Raw genomic sequence first — 15,686 nt, forward strand, 5'->3', positions numbered from 1 at the left:
CAATTTGTAATCAGATTTAATAAATTGAGAAGTTAATAAGCTCAAGTATTTTTCGTGCATATTTATTTGTCCGTAATGTACATATGCTGTATTTAATTGTTTCTTGTCACGCGTTTTTTGGGTTCTGCATAACCGGTACAATCGTTGTTAAATTCGCAAAATGAGCCAGCTACATGAATTTCAAAAGTTTTAATATCGTTTGCATGGAACAATCCTTCAAATGTGAAATTATATTCGGGCAAGTAATATGGCAAATAGTTTCCATCGAATTTCATGTCATACAATACATAAGTGGTGTTCTGGAAAAGATTAGGAATGAGAATGGGTTTTCTTGTTCTCAACCCGAAACTTACTCGTAAGAATGGACATTTTTTGGGAAGATTTTTCTTTGTTTGCAGAATTCCCTTGTACAGAAATGTTACCAAGTTTTGTCTTTTATTGCTACCCAACATTTGGCAAATATCCAGACGTATACCGTTTAATCTCATCACCTTGTTTCGCCCGTGAATAAATAAATTTAGTTCCGAAATTCCTACCAAACTGTTTACATCGGTTTTGTTTGACGTTATTTCAAGATTAATTGTGCTTTTGTTCTCCAAGTAACAGTTAATTTTCGTCAAAATATTACTGTTAACTGCACATCCAATATTCGTAAAAATGATTTTCTATGCAAAAAAAAGTGAAGAAAGGTTGTATTTTAATCTAATCCAAGTACCCACCTTTTCGGCATGACTAATTATTGCCATGCAAAGCAATATATTCCAGATCAATTGCGTTTGTTTCATTTCTTTATGTCAACACTAGTAACCATTATAGAAAAAAATCCACTTCTATTTATACCTATTCGCATATCAACATAGTTATACAATTAAAGTTTTTTAGGAAAATTTATTGATGGTTACTCAGATAAATAAATTATTCGAACAATTTAACATAAACTGAATCAATTTAGACTGAAAATAAAATTTCCAACCGTTTTATATATTTTCCAATGGATGATCATAAAATTGAAAACAATCGTAATCTTCTTACAAAATATTCAAGATTTAGAATTTAAACCTATTCAATGGTTTATTCTGCTGAAAAACAATAAATGTTGTTGGTATTTATGTACAAAAAGGCTCTGCTGGAATATATGTATATGTCGTGATTAAATGCGAGTAACACATAAAAATAGTTTTATTCAGATTAATGGTACTCTTTATTGAAGAAAATTCCCAAATATCCCAACGAATCTAAGGTCGATGTATGATTTTCTTCTTTTATTTAAAATTTTCATATCATTTTCAACCCCCAACTTCAGCTCCAACTCGATTTCCATTCATTCCATTTATAAGTATAAGGTGTGTTCTTGCGAAATTTTGTATATAATTTTTCGGATTTTGTTAAATTAACTTTTGACAAAATTGATGTTTCCTTTTTCGTATTTTAAAAATGTAATAACTTTAAATTTAAATTAATTATAAATGTATATGGACGTGTATGTGTGTTTAGTGTGCTTGTGTGAGTGTTATACATAAAATAAACGTAAGTGTAAAGCAAAATTGTACAAGGCTTTATGGGGACGACAACATAAAACGTAAATTGTTAAGTGTATATATATGAGATAGATAAATAAATTACTCTTATCGATTATCGATTTATTATTTTTAAAGCGGTGTAAGAATATACATATGTAAATGTATATATAAAAGTTCAAGAGATTCCTCTGTTAAAAAAATTTTGTTGTAAACAAAAAGGATAAAAAGACAGTAAATAATCTAGGACTCAAGGTATGCAAAAATGTACGTACATTGGAATCTTGCGCGTAATAAGTTAATAATGTATTATTATACGTCTGTTTGTTAAATATTAATCATGCCACATATGCTAATAAGTATTTAAGAGTCGTAATTAAATTGTATGTAATTTGTTTTATATTTATATGTAGTAGTATTTATGTAATGCATATTTTCACAAGTGTTTTCTTCTTATCCATTTTGTATTGTTTCTTTCATTTCAAGGACTAATCGAAGAAAAGATGATTTATTTTCTTTACATCGATTTTAATTTATTTTTTTAAATTTTCTCTCATTTTGATTAGATATAGAAATGTAAAATGTAACTAAATTTAACTAATTTGATTTATATATTTTGCAGTTGTTCTTGTTGTTATACAGCAACTTGTTGAACAAGTTTTTATTGTTGCTGTGTTGCTTGAGCTACAAACAGAAAATGATTTAAAAGAAAAACAATATATTAACAATTTTGTAAAACGAAATTGCACCTGGTGTCAAGGACTACAAGTGCCCTGCAGTTTGGCGCTCATATGTATCCGTATTCTGTAACATAAAAATCTATATATATATTTAATATATATACCTATATATATTTAATGTATCAGAGAAAGAGAAAATGAAATAAATCTATACAATGAGGGAAGTAAAGTGGGGAGACTACAGACAGCATAGTACAGTATGTATGTATATAATAATTGATAATTGTAATCATAATAGTAAACTACACGTATGCCCTTTCAGCTTGCACTTGATTAATCGATTTGAAATACAGTGCGGCATTTCAGTAAATATACCTGTATATATATATATATATATAAGTATATATTGTTACATGTTGTATTATATAGATCGTTAGCTGGGCGCATCTCACTAACATTGCTTGATTGTGTTGGGTTTCGCTTAAGCTTACAAAAACTTATCGCATATATTATGTATGTAAATAAATTGTTGTAAATAAATATATATAAATAAATTTTTATATATATTTATTGGTACGAAAAATTGTTGCGTTCAGTGTCTGTGTTAAATCAAGTCATTTTAAACAATCTTTTCATTTCGTTAGTTTCTGCCATTTATTTAGCTTAATGCTCATCTCACGCTGTTGCATTGTTCAGTAGCTGTAGCTTAACCTTTAATTCTGCAAATGTAGGCCGTTTAGCAGGGTTCAACTCCCACGCTTGGCGCATCATCTCGTAAATTTCTGCTGGACAACCCTCAGGCGCTTCCATTTTATATCCAACTTCGACATGCTTCACAACATCCGCCAATGGCTGGGGAGAATAAAATGCATTTATACATATTCCAGTTAGGTTAGTCATTTCGTTCTGATACATACAATTCTAGGATAGGGCACACGTCCAAATGAATATATTTCCCACAGGAGTATGCCATAGCTCCACATATCTGATTTGTTGGAGAATCGCTAGAAACAATAAACAAATAATTAGTTGACAATCTCTAGAAGTATGTGCGTAATATGAAAGTCCACATACACCATTCTTGAGTGCCTCGGGTGCGGTCCATTTAATGGGCAGCTTGCCGACATCGAGATTATAGCATTCCTCACGTGCCAGACCAAAATCTGAAACCTTGGCCACACAATCCTCTGAGATTAGGACATTTCGAGCAGCCAAATCACGATGCACAACCTTTTTAGCCTCCAGGTATTCCATGCCAGAGGCGGTGTCACTATGAAACGCATTCACTATTACCACTGGTCGTCAAAAATATATTCATATTGCCACTTACAAGGCGAAATTAATCTGATCCTTTTTGGTTATGTGCTGTCGTCCACGCGAACGCAAATAATCAACCAGCGATCCTTTGCTCATGTATTCCGTTACCAAGTACAGATGCTTGCTGGTAAAAACGAGGCCAATAAACTTGACCAAATTTTCGTGCTCCAGCGTACTAAAATTATATTGTATTTAAGGATTTAGATTAGAAATTGATGTAATTGTCTATGCATGGAAAAGCTATACATACGTCATGACCGATGCCTCAGCTAGAAACTTTTGCACAGCGCCCTCATCTTTCAACATTTTGACAGCGACTTTCTCGTTGCGCAATATGCCCAACATGACGTCACCAAACTCGCCCTTTCCAATACTCTCTCTTAGTTGCAGTTCCGACTCAGGTATGACCCAACCCTTGTCGACAAACTCTTTGGAGTTGATGCAAAACTCTTGTTTTCCAAGTTTAGGCAAACAATTGATTAACTGGGTGCAGAGGCCATCTGCGTCTGCTTCATAATGCTATAAAAGTGATACGATGACGAAGGTACATTTTTTAGCATTAATTGCGAATAGATGGTGATTATTGCAATTAACTTACGGCAACAAGTTGTCCAAGATTCTCAAAGTATTCCTCATCGTCGATAGTCAACTTGTTCTCTAGATATTTGACACGATAATGCTCGACTTTGCCCTGAAAGCAGACGCACAACGTGTAGTCACCGGGAAAATTTGTTGACTCTCGCACAAGGAAGAGTCCATCCTCACGTGGCTGCAGCAAATGCTCCGCTTCATCACGTGTTATGCTGCCATGGAACCATCTACAAAAAGAAGAAAATAAATATAATCAATTTTATTTCTAATTCGTGTTTTTCCATGCATTTAAGTACTTACGGCATTGCATTGAGTTTGACTTCGCATTTACGCAGATTGTGATGCTGCTGCTGCTGTGGAGCACTTGTGGGTGACAGAGAAGCATGATTCATGGCCGTCGTGGAGCTACTTGTCCATTTCTCCATCCCGCCGCCGTTGATGTCAAAACTGTGAAGAGAGGTGGACATGCCAGAAGTCGTAGTGTTGTTGCTAATAATATTGGTGTTATTATTATTGATGTTGCTCCCACTTGTCGCGGCAGTTGTTGGCTGTGTGGACTGTAGCAACATGTTGTTGCTACTGCTGCTGCTGGTGCCACTGTTGTTGCCGTGCGCCAAACTCTTTGGCGGCAATGCCCCGACTGGAGCAGTGTGTAACGTAAGTGAGGAGGACATTATATTATTGCTAGAAGCGCAGTTGGCCAGAAGCTGCATATGTTGTTGCTGCTGCTGCTGTGTGACGGCAGCAACAGCAGCGGCGGTTGCCGATATCGATGCAGATGCAGACTGATCGGTTGCCGTTGATGCTCCCGCTGGTGCAAATGTTGACAGTATGCTATGTTGCTGTTGCTGATGTATTGTTGTCGGCTGCTGCTGTTGCTGTGTTTGATTGGGCGATTTTGGCGAATGTTTGTTGATTAAATTATGACTATTCAATGCGTGCGTTGACAGATGCAAAGCTGCTGCCGCTGTTGCGCCCGCCGACGTTCCTCCCATCGGTTGTGTCTGATGCTGCAATTAAATTATGCAAATCAAGTTAGTAAATATTTCGGAGAGATGATGAACACAGCAGAAGCAGAGATACTTGTGTTTAGAAGTTTATTTATATTTATTTATATTCGTTTGCCTATACATGCAATATTGATTGACATGTGTGTTTCCATGAGATCAACAGTGATATTGTTTTATGTCGGTTGTCTAAGCTTAAGCTATCTAGGTGCATTGCCTTGCTTTAAAGTTGCCATGGGCTTTGCATGATACAAATGCAGCTGCAGGAGAACTTATCGTCAAACTTACCAAATTGTTGTCACGATGATGGTGATGTGGTGGTATGCTCGGCGGTACAATGTGCGGCTGTGATTGGCTTAATTGATGCTGATGCAGCAGTGAAGTGCCTGTTACTCCAACACCAACACCAACACCCATTGAATTGGGCTGAGGCGCAGGTCGTTTATTGTGTCGTAGGGGTGCTGTAGGCGGCATTTGATGCCCGGTGGCCTGCAGATACCATGGATCACCAGCTGTCCCGCCAGACGCAGCTGCCGCGGCGACTGAGGGCTGCGAGAAACCGCGATGATGTCCAACGACCGTTGTTTGTCCGTTCTGTGTGGCAGTCGCGTGACTGTTCATATCCTCGACTTTGCAACTGCCACCTGTTGAAGTTGCAGCTTTGCTGACGGTTTCCGCTACGACTCCTGTTCTGTTTGTTGTGGTTTCTGCTGTTATTTTAGACGGCTTTGCGGCCGCAATCACTCGGGGTAGTTGCTGTTGACACTGCAGTTGTTTGTCTTGCAGTTGCCCCTGCTTAATTTCCACGGTTATCAGCGCACCACTCTCGCCGATTGCTTTTGTCCTTGTTCTTGTTGTTCTTGTCTTTGCTGGCCTTGATGGGGTTTCCTTGGACTTTGCTTCAGTTGCCTTCGCTGTGGCTTCTTCGTCTGTAACAGTGAAATATGTTTTAGTCAATTGCCAACAAAACCATGCTAATCTAATCAAAACACAGACACACGTAAATACACTCAACAGATAGCCCACACACTCACTCACTCAAATTGTACGTATATACGAGTGGTTAACAGCTATAGCTGCTTTTGTAAACTGTTTGCTGGTTCATACAATGGGAATAAGTTCTTGTTATTATTTGTTTAACTCATTATATATGCATAAATCATACAACACGCATTCATCAACAACAATAAGCATATCAAACAATCCGCTTGAGCATTACTCATGAATTCGCTAATAGGATTTCAAGTTCAAATTCATATCTAAATGCAGCTCATTCAAAATTCACAATGAGCTCACTTGATTCAGCAATTGATCTGGCAACTCCTTGCTTTAACCGTATTATTCTCGTATATTTTGTACTCACGAATAACTGAATGTATAACTAAATAAATGCATTTTTCGGAATTAAATAATGGTTCTATACTTCTCATTCAATTATTTCTTCAATATTAAAACTCTTCATCCTCAGACTTTAATATTGAATATATAGAATTTAGACATTACAGATTTGCTCAAATATTTATGTTTTTTTTATTAGAATTTGTGTAGTTTAATAATTCATTATGATTATCAATAGATGTAGACCATAAATATTAGTTTTTCTTTATTCAATTGTTTTATTGAAAGTCAATTCTAAATGTAAACGAATATTCATGTCATTTAAAGTTATACCGTATTTAGTTGCTTATGGCATATTATCAACAACGAAAGTGTGCAAAATTTATTTATCAGGACTCAACATCAATTACATTGACATTTCTATTGCAAATGCACTCCTAGAGCTTCGGTAATTGAAGTCGGAGTATCTCACAGTTGAGCACACTCCGGAGCTTTGGGTTACTCGTAATGCCGATCAAGTATCTGCGCTTAAGTCAACACTGTGGCAACGCCCACATGGTGACAGACAAAGATAGAAAAATCAAGAGCGAGAGAAGGTAGAGAGAGAGAGGATGAGAAGTAATTTTGGCGAGTATAAAACATTTGCATGTGACATGCATAATTAAAAATTTTACTGCGCAATTTCTGTAAGGTTTGAGCTAACGATATCGTTATACCCTGTAAGCTTGGTATACGAAGCTCAAATAAATGATGAATATATATTTCATTAGTATCAAAAGTCGTTTTTGGTTTAATTATTTTGTGACGGATATTCCTTGGCTGTTTGCTATACTAAAACGTTACTCTTTAAATTATGCTTGGTAATGAAATTTTCAGAGCACTTGAATTTGAATTAAGCCATTAATTCGTGAAGCAAAAAAAAACTTATTCACTTTTAATTTGGGTTTTGCTCGTAATTGTGATTAAACAAAATTTCGAGGAGTGTTTCGATTTTCTCAAGCACAACATTGTTGTCGTGTTTTTGATTCTGTAGCCTGGTTAATTTTCCAAAATTTATGTAAATTTAATTGCGGAAACAGTTTTTGCATATTCAGTTCTTAATTTTAGTCACGAGAATATAATAGTTTCGGAAATTTATCGTGGGCTTCGTTTTGATTATATGAAAGGTTGGTAAAGTTAAAAGCCAATTATGGATTACGAGTAAAAGCCTAGAAAATTAACTAGCTTCCCACTTTGGCATGCCGCGACCTTGCTCAATTTAAATTTTGATCCATATCCGTCTTTTAATCAACTATAGAAACTCATGCAATTGCAATTAGCCACACTCTCGCGATAATATACCATTTTAACATGACTTTATAAAATGCCTAGCATACGGAATTGCATGCAGTGATCATTATTTTAGACGTTATCGGCATCGTTCGCTTCCTGAATCAGAGTCACGCTATATTGTCTCCGACACTCCAAATATTATCTAACAATACCTCAAATGGCAATTAACCTAATAATTTTCTTTTAGCAAGTTATTTTGTAGAGTTTTTTTTGACACTATATATTATATTATACAGAAAATCATTAAGTTGAGTCATATTATGTCAGATGCGCCGATTGATCTTTGGTCATTGATTCAAATCACTTCGTACTTTAGTCGTACAAGAGTCAATTGTTTTTAATGAGTTCTCTATTGCTGTTACGAGTTCAAATAAGTGGAAAGCTAATGTTAATAACATCTTGAGATTTTTAGAAAATGTTAAAAACTTAAAATTTGTGAATCAAAATATTATATGTATATTCTAAAATAGGACTATAGTCTCTAACTTTATTACTGAATAAATATACATATTAATAAAAAATCATACTTCGTTAATTTGCAGAATATACATTTTTATAACTACTGATAAAAAGGTATTATAACCTTGTGTCTGTATGTAACAGGCAGAAAGAGTCTCCGACCCCATAAGGTATATATATTCCTGACCAGCGTAGAAAGCCGAGGCGATATAGTCATTTTCGTCGGTCTGTCTGTCTGTATGGAACTCTGGATTTAAAAAACTACAATATCGAAATATAATTTTTTGTTTTCAAATTTTAATAACAATAATTACAATAACTACAGTATTTATGATACGAAAATGTGGTTTTTATTTGTTTTATCTGCTCTTTAAGTATCGTGATTTTATCTCTCTCATTCTGATTTCAAATTCTTCTTAATTGATCATTGCCCTCCACTTTCAACAAAGCTGTTGCCATTGCTGACTGCATCTCTCTTAAATTGTGTCCCAGTTCATAACTCACGGTTTTCGATGTCACTGGTATGACTCAGGGATACATATTGTATGCATATAGTAAGTACATCGATATGTATACGTACTGTATATATGCTAAGCTTTGTACATTCAGCATTTTACACTCTTGTTACAGAACAAAGTCGAAATATTGTGTAAACGGAAAAGAGTGCTGAGACGAGAGGCAAGTGTAGTTGTATTTACATATTAACACAAACAATTCGACAGTAGAGAGGCAACGAGTGGCTGTCTGTAAATAACTGTCATCGATGACTTCACCTCACTTCAAATTCATTTGCGGCTTTTACCTAACAATATACTTTATTAAAGACGAGTTGGTAGTGCTACTAAAAAGTACGTAACACATGTAAATATGGTTTTTATCGAAACGTCAAAACTAAAAAAAACTATTTTAAACTTATACTTATGTTGTTGTTATTCTTTCGAGGTTTTACAAAATCTGACAAATATAAGCTACTCATTATTCAGTACATTAAAAAGAAGTCAAAACTGAAATAATATTTATTTCCTACTCTGAAGTAAATTGTTGAAAAATGATTTATAATAAAGTAACAAAGCAGTTCGAGCTGTCAGTAACATTATTAAAATGCTATTCTTATGAATATTTGAGTATTGTAAATACAATGCAAAAATAAAAATAAATTTAGGAAAAAGTGTTTAAAAATAACCACAATTATCTGCCGGACATGCAACAAAATTCATTTGCAAGGCCTCGCATTAACTAAAATGATTCATTGGTAATTATTTTTGTCATACATAAGATTTTTGTGAACAGAATTTGTTGGCAGTTTGTTCGTTAGTTTGTAGCAAGACTGATGTGGGTGCAAAAGGGGTTTTACTTTTGTATATATGTATATTATTTTGTATATTAGCTTCTGCCAATTGGAAAACCTAAATAATAAATGCATTCTTTTGGATGCATTGCATGCATAAAATGACTTACATATATAACACGTGGGCTGAAAAGTCCCGGGCCTTACACATAGGTGGCGCTATTTTTATTGCAGTCACCTTTTTTTCAGTTAATACAATCCTTCAGAAGACAGCTGCTAAAATTTCATGATATTCTATTCATTAGTTTGTAAGTTATTGAGCTAAGAGTGACACTACTTTTGCTATTTTCAAAACAATGGATCAAAAGCAATTTCGTGTTCTAATCTTACACTGCTTCTTGATGGGAAAAAAAACCATTCAAGCACAGTTTTGGCTTGAATAGTGTTATGGGTACTCCTCTCCATCAGAAACAACAATTAAACGTTGGTTTGCTGAAATCAAACGTGGTCGTAGAGACACCGATGATGCAGACCCCAGTGGACGTCCAAATGGGGAGGTCACACCAGAAAACATCAAAAAAATCCAAAAAATCGTTTTGAATGATTGAAATTTAAATTTGCATGAGTTAACTAACATCGTAAAGATATTAAAAGAACATGTTGGCCTAATATTGCATGAACATTTGACTATGAGAAAGCTCTCTTCAAAGTGGCTGCCGCGTTTGCTCACTTTTGACCATCAACAAGAATGTTTTCATGATTCAATGACAGTGACAAAACTACATGAATTTAACTTCGAATTGCTCCCACATCCACCGTATTCGCCAGATTAGGCTCCCAGCGACTTCTGGATGTTCGCAGTCCTGAAAAAATATTCGCCGGTAAAAAATTTCGTAAGAATGAAGAGGTTATCACTGAAATTGAAGCCTATTTTGAGGCAAAAAATAAATCGTTCTAAAAAATTTATATTGAAATGTTACAGAGGCTCTGGAATGATTGCGATGCTCTTGATAAAGATTAAATTAATGAGTAACGCCAATTTTGATCCAAAAAAAGCGTGTTTTCTTTGTTAGGCCCGGGACTTTTCAGCCCATGTGTTATATATAGTTACTTCTTCATTTTGTAAAACGAGGACGACATTTTAATTTCGATCTGTCTTTTAGAAACAATAACCTTTATAAAAATATACTCAATTATCAGCCAAGGCGTCAGTATTAGGAAAACCCATTCACAAAGATCAGTGAATAGATGCTGGGGCTTCCCACTTGACACAGCTATTTAGGTAATTAGTACTACCTTCACAAGCATATAAGTTGATATACATAGGTGGCGTGGTAGCGCAGGTTCATATATTTTCCTTGTTGCTTGGCTTCCTTCTTCCTGCTGTCAGTCTGACAGTCCGGGTGTCTGCTTGCGTTTTTCCTGAGCTTCATTGCAAAGCATGTAATATGCAAATTGTTGACCAAAATGCCAGCAGAGCAAGTCCCCTCCCTCCTTTTTTGACTTAACTCATTATATTGCAGTAACACTCCGTCATTATCATCGTCTGTCTGTGAATAGTGGGCCGACTCTCGTTTCATTCAAGCCGTTTGTTATGCTTCTCCTGACAGACTAACTCAGTTGACTAAAGTTATCTCTTTCAGTCTTTCATTATTATTTTACACTTTCCAGCTCGAAACTGCACGAAATGATTGTGATGCCTCGTATTTACATGTCTTTGCTCTTGTGTTTTCATTCATCAGTCCGTTCCCTTCCCTGTTTCCAACACTCTTAACTTCTCCTGGTTCCTTTCTCACTCATACACAATGAGGAAGCAATACAAAAGATTCTCACGTACTTGTTACCTCTATGGGTGTTGAACTGTAGTTTCTTTCCTACTCAATTCCCGCATATACAATTTCTTCACTTCTTTCTCTCAGTGCAGTGCCTAAGCAGTCCGTCAGTTAGTTAAGAATGCGACTACTACCTTTCTGAGCATACACCAAAGAAAAGAAAAAGATCGCTGTAATAGGGCATCATCATATTCCTTGCACATTTTCCGTTAAACATTGATGTATATTTCGCTTAGAAATTATATTTAATTGCAGTTTATCGAATTGAGAATGAATATCACGCAACTTATACTCTTGTTCAGCAACAACGCCTTATTGTTACTCATTGGGTGAGTTGTCAGTAAGGCTTTAGTCGTTTGCAACTGGAGACTACTGCCAATTGTTAGGTTTTTGCTTAAACCCAAAAACTTAAAACCACCATCAATGTCAACTCAAACCAAAGCGAAGGGGCTCTTGGCTGGTTTCGAAATTGTGCTCTGTTGGATTTAGTTTACCAAGCGCGACGATGGTAACTTTATATGTATGCAATGCAGCACTTGCGACATTGGACACAGGGCTGCTTTGGGTTTTTCAGTTTCTTCGTAATACCTTGTAGTGGTTTAATACGCACGATATATGTGTTTTTGTACCCGCTGACCATAGGGTAGAAGGATGTTATAACTTTGTGCAGGCAGGAAAGGTTGTAATAGGCAAAAGGAGGCATCTCAGACTCCACAAAGTATATACAGCTGTGAACTTTGAAATAGCAGTGCGACAGAAGAAAACTAAACAACGGTTTTTTTGCATATGGGTAATTCTCTAAGGGATGTCGCGTGCGACCAGCTTTTCAGTTACAAAAAAAAAAAACATATTCTGAAACAATTTTAAAAATAAGTAAATTTTATTTTTATAGCTCTAGATTAGTACTTTAATTAGAGCTAAGAATGGTTTTGGAATTTTTTTTTCTGTGTTGTTTTCTGTTCTGATAAATGCAAAAATTAACAAATTCGTACGCAAAACCAAAAAATTAACGAATTTATATATTTTATCGTAAAACAGAATAAGTTACTAAAATCAATCTTAGCTCTAAAAATAGTGCTAATCCAAAACTTTAAGAATAACCTTCACTTAATTTTAAAATTGTTTTAGTTTATGCTTTTTTGTCACTGTAAAGCTGTTCGCACGCGACATTTACCAGAGAATTACCCATATTCCTTTTTGTTAGTTGATCCCTGGCACATTATTTTTGTAAAATGGAACATAGAGGAAACAACAAAAAACCCCGTTAGATTTGTTCAGTTTTTGATATTCTTACATAAGTGCACCACTCTTGGGCTGCACTTTGGAATAGCAGTTGTTATACCCGCGACCCATAGGGTAGAAGGGTATTATAACTTTGTGCCGGCAGGAAATGTATGTAACAGGTAGAAGGAGGCATCTCCGTCTGTCCGTCTGTGTGACATAAATTATGAATCGAAGCCCGAAAACCGTGGAGCGATACGAAAAACCACAATTGTAGTGCTATTCAGCTAAACTAATCCTCTAGGAATATTAAAGCAGTGCTCAGTTGGGGAATAAGTGAAGTGGCTATTGGCCAAAGACTGGTGGACACAAATTTGAACACTCGAAGTCCAAAGGTGCTTACTTGGCAAAAGACATCTCAAAGCCAGGTTGGAATTTGCCAAGCGCCACTCGAACTGGCCACTAACCAAATGGAATAATATCCTTTACAAAAATTAGTCTAAACTGGTGTTATTTGGTGGAAAGGTTCAAGACAATATGTCCGTTGACCACCAAAAGTGGTGTAGATCGATGGGTTCATTGACCAACAATGTCTTTTAAAATATATTGAGAAACATCATGCTAAAGTACTCTCAGGATGAAATGCCCCCAATAAATATGGACTTTTCAGCAGAGCAACGAAACCTAAACACACCGGCCAACTGGTCACGGAGTGGTTTGGTCAAGAAAAAACTAATGTAATGCCAGATTTAAATCCGATTGGGATCTTATGTTGCCAAGAAATCCCCGAGATTTAAGCCACACCTTCGACAAGTTGTGCATGAGGTATGAGCCAGAATCCCTGCAAGCGTTGTGAAGACTTAGTGGACTCCATGCCACGTAGCTGTGAGGTTCTAATAGCCAATAAAAGCTATACAACAAATTATAAGGTCGTATTCAACTCGCAATGTAGTAGGATTAAGATATTTATATGATTTTTGCAATTTATTAAATTTTTCTTTTGACACGGCTATTTCAAAGTCATTTATAAAGCACCCAATTTCATTTGTTATTATCCATATTCGCTAAAATATTGAATTAGCCAAATTGAAAAAAGTGTTTAATTATTAAAAAAATAAATACTTTATGCTGTTATAACTAATTGTATCTGGAAGTTGTGTTTATAACAGTATTTTTAATTTTAAACGCATAGGTCGCTATCACTGTTCTTGATCAACGTCAACAGCACTTGTTATGTTTGCACGCAGATCAAGTTTGTTTCAAATTTATAACTTGCCTTCATAATAATAACTATATTATTTATTATTCCTGAGAATTTTGTTGTCATCGGATAAAAATTGTAGAAGTTATTAAAAAAAAATTTTTAGCTCCTTTGGCTGACAATCTGGTATATGTTGACCTCTATGGTATATTTCAAATGTAAAACTTCATAATTCATCCCTTCGTCATTTTAGAGTAATTTTGCGGTATACCACATAATAATCTTTTACGAATAATATTTCGCTATTTTGCTTTTATTCAAAATAGGTAGCGGGTATCTTACAGCACACTAGACACTAGCTTTCATACTTGTTTCGACTTATGACTATGTTTTGGACAGACATGATACTTTCAAGACTTATAATGATCCGAAAGTCTGACTTTTTTTACAAACTTATTTTTGCTCTAGAATTCTTTGAAGTTACCAGGATACCAGAGTCTGTTGATTAACGAAATAAATAAATGTAATTGGCTGTACTAACCAAACCAATCATCTGTACTGTTTATAGGCGGGAGTGAGCTGCTGCTGTTGCTGTTCATGTTATTGATGTTGCTGTTTCGGTTTCTGGTTGACGATCTTTCTTTGGTGTTGCTTTCGTTGTTGTAGTTGTTACCGCTGCTGTGTTCAGACTTTGGCTTAGTTGTTGTCGTTGCTACTGACTGAAATTTACGCTGTGCATTGCGCAAAAAGTTCAGCAAACGTATATCGATCGGCTGATCGGACGACGTCGAGGATGCAGTGCTTCTTTTCCCGGTAGCACTCCCGCTACCACTTGACGTTGGAGCATATTTATCGCAAAAGTAAAACTCCTTTCGCTTTTGTGGTGCATAGGCCGCACTTAAGCTACTGCAGAGCTGCAGTGGTCGACGTCGAGCCTTTGCAATCAGCTGGCCACCAACAGCAAGTCCATTTGTGGCACTGGCGGTGGCAAGAGTCTCGCGGTGGCTCAAGCTGCTGGCACTGCGGGTCAAGCTCTGTTTGCACCAGTAGACATCCTTACTGCCAAAATAATAATAGCGTCGGCGTGAATCCTGCGAACCAATCGATCCACTTACTCGACGCCTACTGCAAGTAGTGCGAGCAGATTTTTTGGTATTTGTTGTGCTGCTGCCTCCGGTGGTCTGACTTCCACTGCTCGTCTGTGAATTATCACTCTCGTTGCTCAGGGAATTGGCCGCCAATTCAGCGAGTGCTGCCGCAGCTGTTGTTTCCCTTGTCTTTCCTTTGATTGCCGCTGCGTTCGATTGCGTTGGCGTGAGATATGAATTGGATTGGATGAAGACGCCATCGCAAGTGATTTTAATTGTTGTCACCATGTTCCATGCAGCATTTCATTCATTTCATAACTTTATTAATAATTTTTGGACCAACACTTCTTCACTTCACTGCACTTAGTTGTGTTTATATTTTTTGACCTTAATTATGATGGTACAATGACTGTTTAGTTCACTGCTGTACGGTTTAATATCAAAAATAGCTTTAAATGCGTCTAAAATTTATAAACTGTATTTGCCTTGGCAATATCTCTAAGAGCAAAAAGTGAACAATTGAACCCATCCACAATGGTTAGACTAGTTCCCTCATTTTACTTCTGGCCTGTCTGAATCGAGGCTAATACCGAAGCAAACAATGTGCACTGCAAATTGTTTTCTCTTGTAATAATGCTAATTAAAGTTGTTGTTGTTTATTATTTTTAAGCGCAATTTGTGATTTGGTCCCTCGACAACAAAAGACCCAACGAAAAGAATCAATAGAAAAGCAAAAGCAATAAAAGAACTACAAATAATGATAAAATTCGGCTGGAGAGAAATACTAGCGCAAATGGGAAATATCTATGGAGAAA

General features: G+C 35.9%; 2 protein-coding genes across 2 annotated transcripts; both read right to left on the minus strand.

Annotated features, from left to right (window-relative positions):
* Nucleotides 1-2: 2 nt before the first annotated feature.
* On the minus strand, nucleotides 3-930 carry LOC117575225 (uncharacterized). Its single transcript, XM_034259353.2, has 3 exons — nucleotides 720-930; nucleotides 354-665; nucleotides 3-299 (listed from the first exon to the last, which is right to left on the minus strand). Exons 1-3 carry the CDS (start codon nucleotides 783-785, stop codon nucleotides 93-95), a joined length of 585 nt encoding a protein of 194 aa, XP_034115244.1. The 5' UTR covers nucleotides 786-930; the 3' UTR covers nucleotides 3-92.
* A 276-nt stretch (nucleotides 931-1,206) lies between these two features.
* Nucleotides 1,207-15,270, minus strand: LOC117573683 (mucin-5AC). Its single transcript, XM_034257029.2, has 9 exons — nucleotides 14,325-15,270; nucleotides 5,401-6,041; nucleotides 4,406-5,115; nucleotides 4,113-4,332; nucleotides 3,765-4,033; nucleotides 3,528-3,689; nucleotides 3,272-3,467; nucleotides 3,115-3,201; nucleotides 1,207-3,049 (listed from the first exon to the last, which is right to left on the minus strand). Exons 1-9 carry the CDS (start codon nucleotides 15,157-15,159, stop codon nucleotides 2,873-2,875), a joined length of 3,297 nt encoding a protein of 1,098 aa, XP_034112920.1. The 5' UTR covers nucleotides 15,160-15,270; the 3' UTR covers nucleotides 1,207-2,872.
* Nucleotides 15,271-15,686: the final 416 nt, after the last annotated feature.

The sequence above is a fragment of the Drosophila albomicans genome, chromosome 2R (genome assembly GCF_009650485.2).
Source record: "Drosophila albomicans strain 15112-1751.03 chromosome 2R, ASM965048v2, whole genome shotgun sequence".
Lineage (NCBI taxonomy): Eukaryota > Metazoa > Arthropoda > Insecta > Diptera > Drosophilidae > Drosophila > Drosophila albomicans.